The sequence below is a fragment of the Lepidothrix coronata genome, unplaced genomic scaffold (genome assembly GCF_001604755.1).
Source record: "Lepidothrix coronata isolate B3197 unplaced genomic scaffold, Lepidothrix_coronata-1.0 Scaffold57, whole genome shotgun sequence".
NCBI lineage: Eukaryota > Metazoa > Chordata > Aves > Passeriformes > Pipridae > Lepidothrix > Lepidothrix coronata.
The window spans coordinates 180,771-198,153 of NW_016690237.1; the positions used below are offsets into that span (position 1 = coordinate 180,771).

Here is a 17,383-nt window from a genome sequence, read left to right on the forward strand (position 1 = left end):
GGAGGCTACTAAAAACACTGTAGGGCATCACTATTTTGTTAACATCACAAAAAACTTATTTCTTTTTCTAAAACACTTAAAGGTGCAGAATCACATATACTCCAAAGATGAAACTCTTGCATCCAGACAGTATAGTGGGCTACTCTAAATAAATCTGATGAATTGCTCAACTCTTGCAACTCTTCCTTTGGTAAACAGATTTAAGTGTCTTCCCAAATTGTTAGTGTATGCTCTGAAGTAAAATTCTGTTACTCCTGCAGAATTGGTCTAGATAACGTGCTCCAAAATAAAAACAGTTGGCAGATGTATGACTGCAGTTGCTAGCTTGCAGATTGTTTCTTCACAGCACCCCAGACAGCAGCAAAAGTTGTGTTGAGTGGCTGTGCTGCCTCTGATCTTCACTTGGGTGAAGTAACTTGCTAGCTGCCCCACCAAAGGGAGACACGAGTAGAAAGAGACAAGGGAAATGCTTTTCCTGCAAGATTGTGGCAAATGTTTTGTTGATGCAATGACTTGGAGTTAGAGGATAGGACATTCTGGTTTTCCCCTCCTGATTCCTCAACCTGTGTTAATTCTTCAGTTCATCCAAAGGTAGACTAGTAAACAAGATGACTATTGATCTACTTTTTCAGTGATTCTACCAAAGAAAGACTGATTGTTCCTGACTGATGTTGATTAAAACGTGGAAGGTTGCAATACAAACTAACCATTTAATTCTGCTAAATTTTCAATAGCAAACTTGTGTACTTGTTTCTAGTCTTCGCTGTGTTGGAGGATAAAATACAGGAAGTACTTGTAACAAAATTGATGGAGAAGCCTTCTTTTCCCCCATTGTTCTAGAAGGTGCTTCACTGAAGTTACTTGTCAAATAATAAGCATATGGGAAAAGACTTTAGGAGCCAAAGCCATTCTAGAAGACTCTACTCTAGATTCTTATCTGTAATGTCCTCAGTACTCAGGAGGCATTCTCTTGTTTGCTGCAGCAAGCAGAGCACAGTTTGAGTATCACTTCATGACAGCCTTAATGTGGTCTCCTTTTCACAGTAGGAGTGATCAGGTCTCTAGGTACAGTGGGGAATCCTTTCCAGATTATGAGGCAAGTAAAATTGCGTCTTATTAACAGCCAATGAAGTTCCAGAGCTTTGTTCATGGGAGAGACAATTTTGAGATTATTTTCTCTTTTTTAAAGGTTATAAAAATAAATCAGTGCTTATAAGTGAGAGTGCAAACAGATGAAAATCTTGATGCGTGTTGAAAAGTGCATTCTCTTAGTCTTGGTTAGAAATGCAGTCTTCCTCTCCTGGTTTATATTGTCTTTTAAAGACTGTTCAGTTCAACCTGGATCCATTCATTTTAATTTTAGTTGAAATTGGTGGATTTTTGAGGCCCCTAGTTAATGAGGCTATTGCTATCTTCAGGTTTTGACCAGCTGGCAAACTTGAAGGGCAAGACAGGGAAGTAAAGGAAAGGGGGTTATTTTTTTTTTTCACATTTATTGTTCTCAGCTGGTGTCCACCAATCAGGGATCTAATCCCACAGATGCTAATGGATGGGCTGTTTTGAGGGTCATTGTAGACTTGGAGGGGATTGTAAGTAAATACCCTTCACCAAAACATGTTTGAAGACCACTGAAGAATTGTTTTACATAGTCCTTGCATAACTGTTTGTGGGCCATCAAATTAAAATGTTTTAAAATAGACTTGCAGAGAAATCTACTTTTACCGACTCTGTAGATTGGCTTGTTTATTTGCATAAATTTTTATTTAGGTTTTTGAAATGCTGAGTAAAAAGAAATACGGAAAATATGGGATAGTTATGCTATTTGTGCCTTTCACAGTTCTGTTTTTCATGTGCTATAGAAATGTTTCCATTATTTTATTTTAAGGTTAAATGCTGTAATCGTGTGGCAGTATTTCTTTGCAGACAGCACTTTAAAGGCTGTGTGATACTGCACACTGTGTGCTCAGACTTATTGTATTATTCCTGTGTGTATTTTAGTGTGAAGCTGCTAAAGACACTTAAGTCACATGAAAAATGTGTTTTTGCAAACCAGTAAATTTGAACCTTTTTTGCATCCATTTGATTTTTTTTGAACTCAAGACTGTTAAATGTCACAGGGTTTTTGTTCTGTTTTGTCTGTCTCTTTTGGCAGTGGTGCTGGCAAGATTTGAGGTGGTTGTGTTTTTTTTTTAGTTACCTTACAAAGGATTTACTCATTAGCCCTATTTTATGGGTTGAGCTAATTGTCATTTGTCTTGCTGAGCGTATTATGCAGTTTGGGCCAATTAAGTGAATCCACTTACACCAACGGATGTTGTTCCAATGTGCAATATTGATTTGAGCTATAAAAGGAGAATGACTTGTTTGATTAGATTTCTTTGTCTAAACAATGCTTGATCTTATCTAGTATACCAAGCAAAAGCGTTCTCTTCATTGAGGTTTTTTTAATTGCTCCTTAGGTTTGATCAGCTCTAAATGCATCTATAAGAGTTGACCTATAATATAAATTCTGAAGCAGTACAAAAGAATTAGGGGGGAAATGCAGCTTGCAACTCAGTATAACTGTCTCTGCTGAGTGAATATCAACTTGTATTGAGATCTAGGGATGTGTAGGCTGACCCACCCTGAAAAACTGGGACACTTGGGAATCCCAGACATTTACCTCCTTGGAGATGGAGGAGAAGGGGAGTGAGTGTGTGTGTGTATGTGTTAATTAGGCATTTACACTGAAGTACATTACATCTGTCACATGATAAGCCTCAGAAACTGCTGAAGTATATAAAATCTGTGGAAACTAGGCAGGTGGTATTAAGCACTCTGTTAGGAAATGCATGTAGATGTATTTTTCTTTGTTGGCTCTCAAAGTCAGCCTTTACTTTTTGGAATTAATAAATGAGAATCACTGTGAAACAAATTGGGAAGAAAAACAGTTTTGTCATGAACCAGGTCCACATGAAGGTAACAAACTCTGGAGTTGCTGAATAATTATCGTACTAGGGATCTTTAAATTATCTTGGTGTCTTTGTTTACATATTCATATGCACTAAAACTAAGTGGTTAGATTTCATATGCACTGCATATGAATGTGGTTTAGTTCCTTGCCTTAAAATAATTTTTAATAGATTCTATATCCATACTGAGAAAACTTTTCTATGTTTCAGTGTTGAGAGGCATGCATATTTAATATGCATTGTAAATAATATAAATTTCAGCTAGTGATCTGCAGCAGCTGAGTGACTCCTGAAGAAGGTTATCTTGATTCTGCTGTGTGAAACAGAACATCTCTAGGAGACCTACATATATTTTGGGTATAAAGTTATTAATTTTAATATCTTGAAATCATGATTATTTGATATACAGTTTTAATTACAGGGATAACTCAATAAATTAAGAGTATGGCTAGGCAAGAGAGCATGTTGCTGTCAAATGAATATATGTGCCACTCTCCAGGGTAAAGGAGAGCTAACATGAGCTGGGTAATTTGGGTACTTACAAGATCTGGTTCCATGCAGCCCTACTAAATTGGGTTATCTCCTGCAAAGCAGTAATTGACTATTTTTGTGGTGCTTATATACCAAACTTTGGGTTATGGACATATTTGTCTTTGGGGGTGTGGTGGCAAGCCCTGGCACCAACCTTGGTTTATAAATCCTCCTGAAATACTGAAATATGATGTAGAAGGGTCTCTGAAACACATTGCTGTTCCTGTTATTACCTCTTACTGCACTCTGAACCCTGAGAGCTGCTGCAGCCTGGAGCAGTGTTTGGAACCAGTCCAAGCCAGAAATGACTGGCTAGTCAGCCCTGATAGACTCCTTGCTTTACTTGCCTATTTGCTGGAAAGGTAGTGAAGAAACACGAAGCTGTTCCTGTGTAAAGATCTGGCAGGATTTGCTGATTTAGATGCCTTGCCATGAAGGTGGCTCCTGGACCTAAACTAGCTTTGGAACCAGTGGCCATTTCTGTGCAGTTTGCTTCTGAATTAATAAGCCTGTTGGACTTTAGCTAGTTCTTGTGGTCAGGAAAACTTATGCAGTAAAATAGTTGTAGTACTTAAAATTGTTTCCAGTTGACTTTGTACCTTAATCCAAAAATAGTTACATGACGTAATAGTATTCATTCTGATGTTCTTCAGTGGCTGCTCTTCGTACTAGTAGGACTGTGTTGGTGTCTCAGTGTGTGGGTGTGGAGTTTCTCTCATAATACCTAAAAGTAGCTAACTATGTTAAGTTAGTTCTTGTCTGTAAGGAAGCTTTTGGTTTTGTAAAACATACATGCTTAATTAAGCTTAATCTTGAATGACTTTGTTTAGACATGTAAACCACATTGGAATTCAAAACAACTTAAAGCATATAAATTGATTGTGAATATAAAGGTATCCAGGGGCCATGCTGTTTCTTGAACTTAGTGCTGTAAGAAGGATGACAGGCCAGTCTTGATAGCATTTGGTCAAAATAGATTGCTGACTTAGTTGCGGAGGTGTACTTAAGAGAAAACGTTAAAATCCTGCTGCGTGATTGTCTGTGCTAGTTCTTAGGATTTTTTCTTTTGGTTTTGCTCTGTTTATAGTGTGAGGCTAACGCTGTAGTGGTAAAACAAAACCGCTGTGACTTTACAGAAGCAATAATTCAAATGTGAAATGTGCGGCAATTCCAGGACATTATGTGAACTCTCATATACTTGAGTATATAGCAAATTCAGAAGCTATTTAAGAGATGCCTCCAGAAAGAAACTTTGGATTAGGTGGCAAGTTAATGTTCCTTTCTGGGATTAACTTTTGCAAAATTCAGAAAAAGTCACTAAAACAGAAGAAAAAATGCTTAATAAGGACTCTTGTCCTTTTGATACGTGTTTATTATATTTACCTGACTACATACTTCTCATTGTGTTGTTCAAAATACTGTCTGACTATTGCTTGTCATTGTTTCTAGATAATTTTTTTTCTGGCCTTACTTTTTCTGAATGAGCCAATACTGTATGCAGGCTACTTTACTTCTTACTAGTTTGTCATACTTGACAGCCTTCGTACTACTTGCAAGTTAAGTTCCTTTTCACAAAGAATGAAATTTCATGTTTATAAACCAAAAATATTTTGTTTCTCATATGTTAATACTCATCTTCTAAAAGAACACCCTTTTTAGACAATGTATTTTCAGTTTCAAATGCTGAAGATGATATTAAATAGTTCATAAAATAGCTTTTAAAATTGGTAAGCATTGGAAATGTCATATTGTCATTCCAAACAAGTCTTACTGACATAGCTAATAATCTTACACAGTTTAGGCAATGGCATGCTTTCTTAAATACACACTGAAAGGGAGCTTACAAAAAACAGAATGAGATAAAACTGGTTGTTTGGTTTCTTGGTTGTGTGTATTGTACTACAAAGAAAGTATTCTGAACTCTGAAAGCATGTTAAAGACCAATCTAATTAAACTTTCATAACTTTTCTTAAAGTTAAGTGTGCATGTAAGTTGTACATAGACTTTTAACTTCAAATCTAGCTATTTTATTTTTCCTGGTAAAATGTTGGAAATGTTTGTCCCTTTTGTATTTAACTGAAAGTATTTGGCAAATGCATATAAATAAGTATACAATGAATTAGGAATCAAACAGGAGCCTGCTTAAATAATTCTCAAGATTTTCTGGTTCGTGTGTAGTGATATTGAACTCTTTAGTCATAGGCTTTAATTTGTGCATGGTGCTGACCTGATGCTGTGCAGGGACACTCATTGCATCCCTTCATTCAATTCACTCTAATTATCCCCAACTTCCTGGGGAGCCTGCTTAGAACTGGTCATGAATGTTTGTTATTAAGTATTAAGATATTAGACTACCCGGGTTACATGTAACAAAGTGGTTTTTGTCTGAATTTACATATAGATGATCAGTATAGGAAGCTGAAATTATATTTCTCATGATTTTATTTAATCAAATTAAAAATAATATATTGGAATAATAAAACATTTTGACAATGACTTAAGCTCAGAGTTAAATGAAATGAGATTTATTGTGCTAGTACGTGTATGTCAGTGTTAGTAATTTCAGTGTGCATTTTAGAGTGGTTATGGTATGTAAATTATCTTTGAAACAATCAGATTTGTGTGCATGTAACTGGGTGATGGTAATTATTTTTGCTGGGAGCATCTGTTAATGCAGAATATTGCCTCTTCAGGTTCATGTGAAAATGGCGGATGAGTCTGTCTGTGTTGGCCCAGCTCCCACCAGCAAAAGCTACCTCAACATGGATGCCATCATGGAAGTCATTAGGAAAACCAGGGCCCAAGCTGTGAGTCTGAATGAGTCTATCTGCTGCAGCTGTTTCATATATAGAAAGCAGAAAAGCCAGAGTTTGTATTTTTTTTTTTTTTTAAAGGTGTTGGGGGGGGAAGTGATTGAATATGCTATTCCAGTTAGTTCATGTCACATGAGTTAAATGTGTCTGAAATCGCTACTGGAAATCAAAGGCTTTGTAGCATCTGGCAGCACTGGTCGCTGATCCTGCAGGTGGCTGCTGGATTCAGCTTTCACACCAGGGAGCAGCTTCAGTTCATTTCCAAATTTGCTGGGGGAAAAAAAAAATCCCAATTAGTTTTAAGCGCTAACCCTTTATATGCCATAATGGGGTTTTTGAATGTTTTACAAAGTGTGTCCAGAAAGGCTTTTGCCTAAACTTAGTTTGAATTACTTTCTATGTTATATAAATGTTATTTGAAGGATGGTAAGGTAAATAGTGCATCCTGTAATTGTTTTTGGTTCAGAATGTTTATAAAATGCACATAAGCTTGTGTGTAAATGTGGGCTAGTCTGCCTTTCTTCTTCCAAATTGGCCAGAGATTCAAAGCTTAGCAGGAATCAGTTGGAAAAACTAATATGTAGTTGTGTTCACATGCCTAATGTTCTTTGTTCTGTCAGCGAAATAAATGTATTATTCAGAGCTACTCTACACAGAGCATTTATTAAAATAAAATTTGTGTATATATGAGCAACGCTAATTACCCTGGAACAGTTTGATCAGCACTGTAACTTCTTTCAAAGATGATGTTTTGGTATGGTGCTTTCAGGGGCCAAAAACTTTCCTATAAAGAAAAAAATATTATCTTCCCTTTGAGTTTCTGAATCTGGAACTCTGAATCTGGAACTGAATATTGGCTCTTTTTAAAAGAGGGGAATAAAAGGGCTTATACTTTATCTATCAGAGTATTAGCTCAAGAATCTTATGTGAATCATGAGAAGTAAAATGAGAATTTTTCCCGTGCGCATCTCAAGTAATTACACTGGGTCTATATTGGGACGCGCGTAGCAAACCAGGATGCTTGACTTAGACAGCTGAAGACCCTGTACTGTGCTCTCCAGCAAGGGTTGCTAGAGGTTGGAGTGACCTCCTATTACTGTGGACCTATGCACCACTGTTGTGGTCAGTGCTGGAAATATTTTGGGATTAGGAGTACTTTATGGTGGTTATTGAGAAGAGCATGGATGAGCATACATGTGGAAATCTGCAATGGAGCTAAAAATTTAGACAGAAAGCAGATCACCAAAGTTCATTGCTCTTCAAACAGCCCCTTTCTCCCTAGTTAAGTAAGGAATGTTTGCTTCAGAAATGCTAGCTCAACAGCTGGACTTAGGATAGATAAGTCAGTGTGTTAAGACAGTGTCTTTAAGGTATTCGACCTATTTAAATGCTTAGTGATCTACTTCACCTTCCCCAGTATCTGAAAAGGTGCTGACAAGTTTGGTGTCTGGTTTCAGAACTCAATCAGCTTGAATTTTTTTTTTTTTTTGTTGTCTTCCAAGGTACACCCAGGATATGGATTTCTTTCAGAAAATAAGGAATTTGCTAGACGTTTGGTAAGTTATTTCTATTTGCTTAGCTGTGACTGCTGCACTAGGTGGCATATATTCATTCTGAGGTATCTGAGGAATCGAGATAACTTAGAGCAGATCTAAAAGATACCATAAGACAGGAGATTTCAGTATGCTTTCTGTGCATGTGGACTTCTTGCACTTTGAGGGTGTAATTGCAGCCTGTGTTTTCTTTTGGGAAAAGAGGAGATGCCTGTTTGTAAGAACCTTATCCAGGATGTAAGAACCTTTTGGCATTTTCACTTATGCCTGTACTGTTTATGAGGCTGCTCTGCAAAACTGGGTCACTGAAATCATCTAGGTTAAAAGTATGTGGTTTTAAGTGATCATTTTGGTGATTCATAGCACAGCTGGTGAACAGCTGTATCAGCAGCCCTGAGAAGGTGCTGAACTGCACTTCAGGATGGGAATAGAAAGCTGTTTAAAAACTGGCTTCTCTGCTGGTGGTATTTTATCGTGGAGCTGCATTCTCTGAAAGGGCCAAAGAGCCAAGAGGGTGCTGTTTTCACTTCATGTCTGAATTTATAAAAATTACTGTTAAAAACCTCTTCAGTAGGGTTTTTGTATATCACAAACTGATATATGGCCTTTTTACTGATTTGATTTTTTTCCCAAAAACTTTCATGCAGCTCCTTATAAATTTGAGCATTGCTAGGAGAAAGTTACATGCACAATGTTTGAACAAAGTCCTGAGTGGATACTGTATGTGTAGTCACTGCAGATCTTGTGTTATTACCTACTGGTTTTGCTCAGAATAAGGACAAGCACATATTACATTGAAGTTTACAGTAAAAAGCCATTGCATTACCAACTTTGTTACAGAGTAAATGAAGCATATAGCTGAAGAAACATCTTGTTTTACAGGCAGCAAGATAAATTTGTTTCTGGTTTTGAGAATGGTTTGCACCTTTTTGATTCAGGGTAAAAAACTTAGATGAAGAATGGGATTCTAAAGTGATAGCTCTTTCACCTTTGGCATTTGTGGAACAGTCTTGTTTCCACATATCTTCCTTAACCATGTCTCTTTTGGCTTGAGTTCTATCTGTAATACAGATTCTTACTATTTAGTTGATTATTTGGTGTTAGAGAACACCACCTGCTTATTAAGGGGAGACTACTGGAGAATGAAATCCAAAAATTCTCATACTTCATAGTTGCTGGCATTTTTTTTTAAAGCCCCTAGATAAAAACAAGTGCAGATTCTATGTGATGCTGAATAATCCTGCCAGGTGCTGGTAATGTTTAAGTTGAAAGGAATTCTAAACGCTTGGTGTTTGCCAGGATTTACCGAATCTGGGGTAATCTCTTACATGTTATTTTCATGCAGTTTAGCAGCTTTCTTTTATCACTGTTCTGCTTCACGTACCAGAAGCTCTTCTACAGGGAAGATTCCTGGCTTAATTTATAACAAACTCTGTTCTCACTGGGTTAGATCAGCAGGATAACTGGCTTTAGTTGGCAGTTCCTGCTTTTTAATAACAAAATAGTTAATGAAACAGAAGTGCTTGCATATGCTATTTTGCGTTTTATTTTACTGCCAAACTTTGAAATTTGGTAGTTATTACTCTGAACTGGGCGCATATCCTGATAGTGTGGTTGTTATTTGGTGATGTGACAGTCTGGAACACTTTTTTTTGGGCAGAATTAAGAAGAAATGGAGGAAGTACAAACATTCCTGTGGATCCCCTGCCCCTTTCTATTTCTCATCTTTTCACTCGGAATCTAGGAACAGTTTCTGAACAATTTCCTGAAATAATGTGGTGACTAGAAACATGTTTGAGTTTGGGTTGGTGCTACAGTCTCAAAATAGCTTTAATTATGTTTCAGAAACCTGGTGTGTTCAGTTCTCTAAAAATATACTAAAACAAGGTAATGCTACTTTGCTTTCTGAAATGCACTATTTAAAGTCTCAATTAAGACATAATCATGCTTCCCTTGTTGTCAGTAGCTCTAGAAGATCAAACCCCTAGTGAGAACTGGTGAAGTGATCTGTCTTTTTATCACTCGAGCTGCTTATATTTTTTCAAGACACCCTGATTAATATAGTTAGGAAGAAAACTTGCTTGCTGTTTCTTTATTAAAGAAGTAACAAATGTTTTTAAGCTGTTGTAAAGTTGAAGATGTTTTCATTCTGTTTTCTTTTTCCCTCTCTCTTTCTTTGCGCATATACTATTTTGTTCTTTTGTACTGAAAGTACAACACTACTGAAAGTAGTGTTGGAACTTGTGAAACCTGGGCTTATTTCCTGGTGTGCACCTGTACTTTTAAACCAAACTACTTAAATGCAGAAACCAGGAAATACAGTAAGCTTTCTAAACTTGCCAATTTATGTGTAAGAGCAGTAATGAGCTCAAAGCAAAGATTTGTCTTCAATTAACACATGGAGGGTCAGTTCACATGTAATCCCACTTGTGTGATTTGAACAAAAGCGTGTCTTTATGTTCATTATTATCTGAATGATTTGTGGAATAGCATACAGCTTTAGGCAGTACTTTTGAAGAATTTGGATGGATACATTTGGAGTATTGAAAATTGCTGGGTTTTATTTTTTTTCTTTATCAAAAAAAGCAATCAGAGGATGAATATCTGACATGTTGTTCATTGTGATCCAATAAAAAAGTTGGTGCATTCAGTTCCCTCTTCATGTGTATCTATTTTGGTTGCTATTGATGGCTGACAGAAAAGGCATTTATATTGAGTAAGACTGTCAAAGATTTCATAAACATTAAGATAAATTTCTTAAAGATTGGTATTTGAACATGGAATCTTGTGATGAACTTACGTAATGCTGATAACACTATTATGTAGAATGACAAAACATGGATTTGTGCAAATGTTTCTTAGAATCAGTGCGTAGGTTGGTACTTGCAGTTTATGCATGCAAATGTATTTTCATGTAAGTAATTTCTGTCCTTCAAGGGATAATTGCATAATATTCAATATTGTCATAAATGTAAAGGTGAAGCTAAAATCTTTTGCCATGCTGGAAAAAAAAAAAGCCAGTATCTTTTGCCAGATGCTATGCAGAGCTGCAAGATCAATTTGCTCCTTCGTGCTTTAGAAGAATTTGATAGTGATCTCTATATTTATGTTAGCTTACTTATTATTTCCTGTTATAAAGTTATTGGAGACCCTTTCTGAGAAGCTCTGTGACCTCTGTTGTCTTCAGCAGGCCTTTGGAATTTGGGAAAGAGAAAGGCCTGAGACTAAGGTGAGCCTTTTGGTTGGCCTGTAGTTGAAAGAAACACTTTTCTGAAATTGCCATGTTTCTTTTCTTGCTTGCAGATGTCCAGGGCAGCTGTTTTGGTAGGGGATGGGAGTGCTGAGTCAGGTCTCTTCACCTGTTGAATAGTTTGGGGTTGGCCCATGGTCACAATGACTCTTATTTCCTTTTTTTCTTTTTTTTTTTAATCTGGGTGAGGAAGAATATGGGGGAGATAAGAGTGAGAGAAAGGAAGTGTGTAACTGTGTTACACAGTCATTATTTCAGAGTCAATGTTGCTTCTTATGGTCTAGATGATGTTAGCAGCAAGTAGTTGAGGTTATTTATGTTCGTGCTTCCTTGTAATGATTACAAACACGAACCATGATCCACGGTGACTCCGTGTGTCAGTTGGTCACAATGGGATCAGTTTTCTTTTTAATTAAATGGAAAACGCAAATGAACTTCACTTTCCCAACTGCCATGAAAGTCTCTTGGGAAGCTACTGTTCAAAACAAAACAAACAAAAAATCAGCTAAATTATTCCTTTGCAAAGTCTATGAAAAATACCAGTTTTCAAGATCATAAATCTTCAGAGTATTTTAGTGTCTTGGACGCATGTATATGATAGAGTTCCTGCTTTTGTAAAAGGTGATGTGGTGTATTTTCTCCAAGAAAATAATTTAATATGTGCATAGAACAATCTCAAAATGATGAGTTAAAGCTACAAATGCGACCTTTATCTGGAACATTGTTTTTTGAATGCAGCCTTGACAATATTCTGATGCTCTATTTCTTGACAAAAAAATAACCAGCTACTACCCCCAAAATCTGCTCCTTGCAATAGAAACCATAAACACAGTGGGACAAAAGGATTCAATTTTGGAATAAGATATGAACCTTCTTGGCATTCTGAGTGGTACCTGGTTTTATATGTCTTTTGTGCCCTTTTAGCAGCTACTGTTTGGTGTGACTAAGGGGACAACAAAGCAGACAGTGCTGTTTCTCTTTACCTTTGAAGCTAGATTAACATTCTTGGTGGAATTAAAAATCCCAACAATGTATTGTCTGAAATAAATGGTCAGACAATGTATATGGAAATGGTTGATCACATGTTTGTAAATGGCTACGAAAAGGTAAGCCAAATAGCAACTTGTCATCTTCTGTAAGGGTATATGTGTCTGACCTGTGAAGAGCTTTGTGCAAGTGCATCTACAACATATGCACATCTAATTATGGGAGTCTCAGGATCGTTTCTTTACAATTGTTGTGCATGGCTGTTATTTGTGAGCAAATTGTGAAGTTCCCTTATCACTTAAGAGTAAGCCTTTATTTTTAACTTGTATTTTTTAAAGCTGCCTATTTTCTTAAGTTGGCTTGGGTTGAAAGCTTTAACATGTGCAACTGTCCTTAGAAAAAATGCAAACACAAACCCTCTCAATTTAAATAGCAGTGTCCAGTAACTTGAGGCTGTTGGTGGATGAACTGTGGGCTCGTATGACTTCTGGAATAAATTAATGCTGTGCATGTGATTAGAGAAGATATTAGAGAGATTTTTGCCTATCTGGACTATTGTAAGTCATTTAATATTTCCCATGAGATGCCTTTCAACAGCAGCACTTTGGCTTGACACACTTATTAGGGTGTGTGGTTCTGCAAATGAATGGATTTATGGACTTCTAATTTGTAAAAATTCTTTTTCTTGACATACAGTGTTACTGCAATAGCACTTATTTCCAGGTTTACAGAATCCTTCGTGTTTCTTCTGAGATGCTTTGTTCTGTCCTCTTTTTTCCCCACTGTTGCTATGTCTGGTTGTGAGAAGAAAAACTTATTGCTCTCTTTCCTCAATTGCAATTCTGTTAACAACCATATATGCTTGTGTTTTTCCTCATTGCAATAACAGAAGACTTGACACTGTAATGCTATGTAATTCTTTTTTTATATAGGTAGTACTGTGAGGTTGGAAGGGACCTCTGGAGGTCACCTGGTCCAACACCTCTGCTCAAGCAGGGATGCTCAGAGCTGGTTGCCAGGGCCATGTCTTGAAGGCTTTTGACTGTCTCCTGGGATGGAGACCTCACAACCTCCCTGGGCAAGTGTGTTTGGCCACCCTCAGTCAAAAAAGTGTTTCCAGATGTTCAGAGGGAACCTCCCGTGTTTCAGCTTTTGCCTGTTGCCTCTGATTCTGTCACTGGACACCACTAAGCAGAGCCTGGTTCTGTCCTGTTTGCACTCTTCCTTCAGGTATTTGTATTCAGGTACATTGAGCTCCCTGTGAGCCTTCTTCAGGCTGAACAGTCCCAGCTCTCTCAGCCTTTCCTCATAGGAGAGTTGCTCAAACAAAAAAAAAATATATCTATGAATGCATATCAACATAAGCACTGCTTAATAGTAATGTACCTGGTTTGTCAGATTTTGTCAGCAAAAGGCTTTAGTGAGTGCAACAGGAATGATGACCCCTAGGTAAGAGTAAGAATTTAATAGGTTGCTTGCAGCCACCTAATCATGCTTAGTGTTTCATTTTGCAAATCTTCTAAGGAATTCTCTGGAACTTTAAGACTTCCCACCCATTATTATGAGTGTATCTACCTTTTCACTTTAATTTTATTTGAAGATTTGCTTACAAATAAGCTTTGTATTTTCCAGGATACTTCATTCATTTGTTTTTCAGTCTGAATAATAGTGATCAATAACATTGGTAAAGTACTGTGTTGATTGAACAGTTCCTGCTGGAGTTGTTATGCATGTGTTTATGGAGAAAGTCATTAAAATACTTAGCAGTTGGAATGTTTTCAGCAATGAAGTTTTGAATTAACAGAAATATAAAAGTTGATTTCCTAAAGGTAGGTGATGTGACTTGTGCAGAACCTAGTATGTGCTTCTGACTTGCTCCCTGAAGGCCAACTCATGTGTTCAGCTCCTGAAGATTAGGTTACTAAGCGTGTGGTCAGATTGCTGTTCTGATTGTCACCATGCTGCCTGAAGAGATTACTGCTCCCAGTGGCTTGTTGTTGTCTGTCCCCATGAGCAGTTATTGCCCTCCTTGGATATGCTGGAATGACAGTGACATGTAGTCACTTTGTAAACCTGTTAAAATTATCTTTGTTTAAACACATCACGTATCTCTTGCTCCCAACTCCTACCCTATTAAAGTCTTTAAGCTAGTACAGCTGATTATAGCAGAGTCAAGTTAGGTTTCTGCCTGACTTGGAATGGAGGTAAACTCAAAGGGATGCTATCTTGGGATTAGGGTTATAGGGGTATGAGGGGAAAAAAAAGGCAACTGATATTGATACACTTTTAACTTATTTATAGCTGAATTAGTATTTGACAGAAACCTTACTGAAAGGGATTTAGGTACTTAATTTAGGCTGATTTAGGTACCTAATTTACGTTTTGAAAAGTCAGTTCTTAATGCCATCTGTTCATGATGTATCATTATCAAAAATGTTATTTAATAGGAGCATTTAAAGAACTTAATTAAACAGACAGTCTTTAAATAATTTCTTTCATACCCCAAAATACGAAGGGGGTTCAGGGAATGGTTTTCACCAAACATTGTCTTTCCCCCTTCTCCAATATGTAAATTTACAGTAACTTCTTGAAACATTGCTAGCCTGAATTATTGAAAGCTTTGAAACTTGGAGTGACGGTATATTTGGTAGGGCTTTTATTGCACAGATGCTGTGGAGGCAAAGGTGGTGTTTTCTGTGACTCTGCAGGCCATTGCTGTTTGGAGAAGATTATTTTCAGGGTCTTCAACTCCCTGTGAGTATAATAGGAAGGGAAAAGTTGTTACAAGTTGAGTTCCTAACCTTGGAGCTTATTGGTAGATAATCCTGTTTTATTTGATCAGCTAAGATTTGACACTATTAATTGTGTCAAGTTGGCAATTTATGTATGTTGTCATGTGATTTTTTTTTTTACTGATCTCTTGAAAAGTTTAATGAAACTTAAATTAAAAATAAAGCTGTTATCAGTGTGCACACATTTGTCCATCATTCTGATTTTTACATGAGAACTCTGTAGGAAGCATACACCTGCTGAACAGTTTAGAGGTGGGTTCTTAAATTGATACTAAATTATGGCTTTCAGTACACACAGGGTTAAGTGAAAAGGTTGCAGTAATATCTAGTGAGCTTTTTTCCTTTAATGTGCTCATTAGCAGTGGCAAGTGCAGGTTTTAGCACATGTCAGTAATTTACATTTCATTGCTGAGTGGCTGCCCTTGTTCAAGAGTTGTTTTTAAGCCTGATGAATATACTTGTGTTGAGAATAAACTGAGTAGAAGAATTGAAAGCCAAATACCCTGCCAGGCTTTTCAATGGGTGCTGAAGTTTCTAGTGGGTCACTGATTAGTAATGCATGGAGCAGCAGAAGAATGCAAAGATGATGTCTAGAAAGGTTACTTCAGGTAGGTTTTACCATCAAACCCCTCTTTCTTTGTGACTATCTTTACAGCCATTTTCCTCAAAATTTCACTTAGCCGTCTTCTCTTAATATGGGAATGTGGTACATTAGATGGACATCCCAACTAGGTTACTTAGAGGTGGCATAGGAAAGTAATACTTGTGCAATGAGTCCTAGAAAGAAATGATCTTATGGGTTGTGCAGTTTGCTGCTATCAGATTGTGATGATAGGAGTCTCAAGGATATTTGCTCTCATACTTTTTTCTTTCCTCTGTCTCATCTGATACTGGCTTGAAGATGTGTGTCATTCTCTGCAGTAATAGCAAATATATGTGTGTTGGGATGCAATAGCATTGCAGTTGGCAATTGAGATGCAAGACAGAGGTTGCTAGCTTTTTGGGGGAAAATTGATGCTTTCATGTAGCAGCAGCTTAGTTTGGTAACAAAACCATATGATTAACTAAATGTATTCTTGCTATTTTCCAAACTGCTCTATTTTCAGAGCACTATGTGGAAACTTATACTGTGAAATTATACTTTCCTTTGTAGAGAGGCCTGCATATATTATCTGTCCGAAAGGATAGGTATTGCTGAATTTACATATGTACCCAGACAACTGAGCATTTTTATTCCAGATGCCTGTTAGGATCATACTGACATGTTCTTCAGAGCTCTTGCAAAAGAGTGCTGGTGCTTACTCTCTCCCACTCTCTCTGAGGTATTGTGAACGCTGTTTATATTCAAGCTACTTATTATACAGTTTGGGGATGGGGAATGCATTAAACATTTAGAATGGGGGAGAAACCAGCAAAAGATATTCCAGAACATTCTTGTGAATAAAACCCGCCAGTTCGTTGTGTAAGACTTTGTGAACCCTTTTATTAGCTTATCTGAACGTTAGGTGCATATATTTAAATGAGAATGTTTGCAGAAAGTAGAACCATTTGAATATTTTTCACATGCTTGAAATATTTTCATAGCTGCCTTGGTCAGATTTGGAATTCCTGTTGTTAATTTGCAAAATAGTTACTATTTGGGTTGTCTGGGAAGGCCGATGCCTTTAGCAGGGTGCTAACACCTAAAAGGTATCTGACTGGTAATTCAGAACCTTGGTTGACACAGTGACTAGACAACAGCTACTATTTTATGAGTTAACAAGTAGCAAAGTGTAGTTGTTGCTGGAGAGACATTTTTGGTTATGAGCCAAGACAGTTTTCATGGCTTGTTATAAAAAAATATGAGGAAAATTATGCTTTTTTTTTTTTAATGAATAAACTTGTGTCAGATGTTTTGCCTCATGGTCAGGACACTTCCATGTTCCTTACTCTCTCTCAGAAATCTGGAAATACTTGTGTGGAAAAGAGTCATGGAGACTAGCAAAGAGGTTGCCTGAGTAGAGCTTTTACAAAAGTGGGGAGAACATTTTACCCTGCACACAGTATGGTTTTAGTTTTTCTTTTTCAGTAGTAACTGTCTTAAGATATTTGCAGATTTCTGTCTTAGAGTTGGATAATGGTTCTGATTGGATCAAATAGGAGAGGGGGTGAAGAGTGCTTTCAATTAAGATTCCCCCTTGCAGGTTTATGGAGGGGCAGGCTTCTGGGATAGTAGGGCTTAGTCTCTGCCAAATAGGTCCTCTAGCTCGGACCTACTGCTGCCTGGCTGAAAGAAGTGCTTCCTGATGGCTAACAAAAAAACCATGGCTGTTGTATGTGCCACCACCCCAGTCATTTAGGTAAGATTAAGTTGTACTCTAAGGCATTGTCTGGTGTATGTATTTGTGTTCAGAGTTGTGCAGCTATTAAAGGCAGGTGAACTGCTTGCTTTCTGGTTCTTATGACTTCTGGTGCTTTGATCCTTTCCTTGATTAAGGAAGAGTTGTGGCTTGTAGCTTCCTGTATG

At 37.2% G+C, this 17,383-nt stretch overlaps 1 protein-coding gene across 1 annotated transcript in view; it reads left to right on the forward strand.

The window, feature by feature from the left end:
- The window catches only part of PCCA (propionyl-CoA carboxylase alpha subunit), a 299,136-nt gene that overhangs the window by 48,161 nt on the left and 233,592 nt on the right, over window positions 1-17,383 (forward strand). The window contains exons 5-6 of the mRNA XM_017816595.1: window positions 6,176-6,289; window positions 7,798-7,851. Coding sequence (XP_017672084.1) covers window positions 6,176-6,289; window positions 7,798-7,851 — 168 coding nt within the window. The remainder of the gene's footprint in view (window positions 1-6,175; window positions 6,290-7,797; window positions 7,852-17,383) is intronic.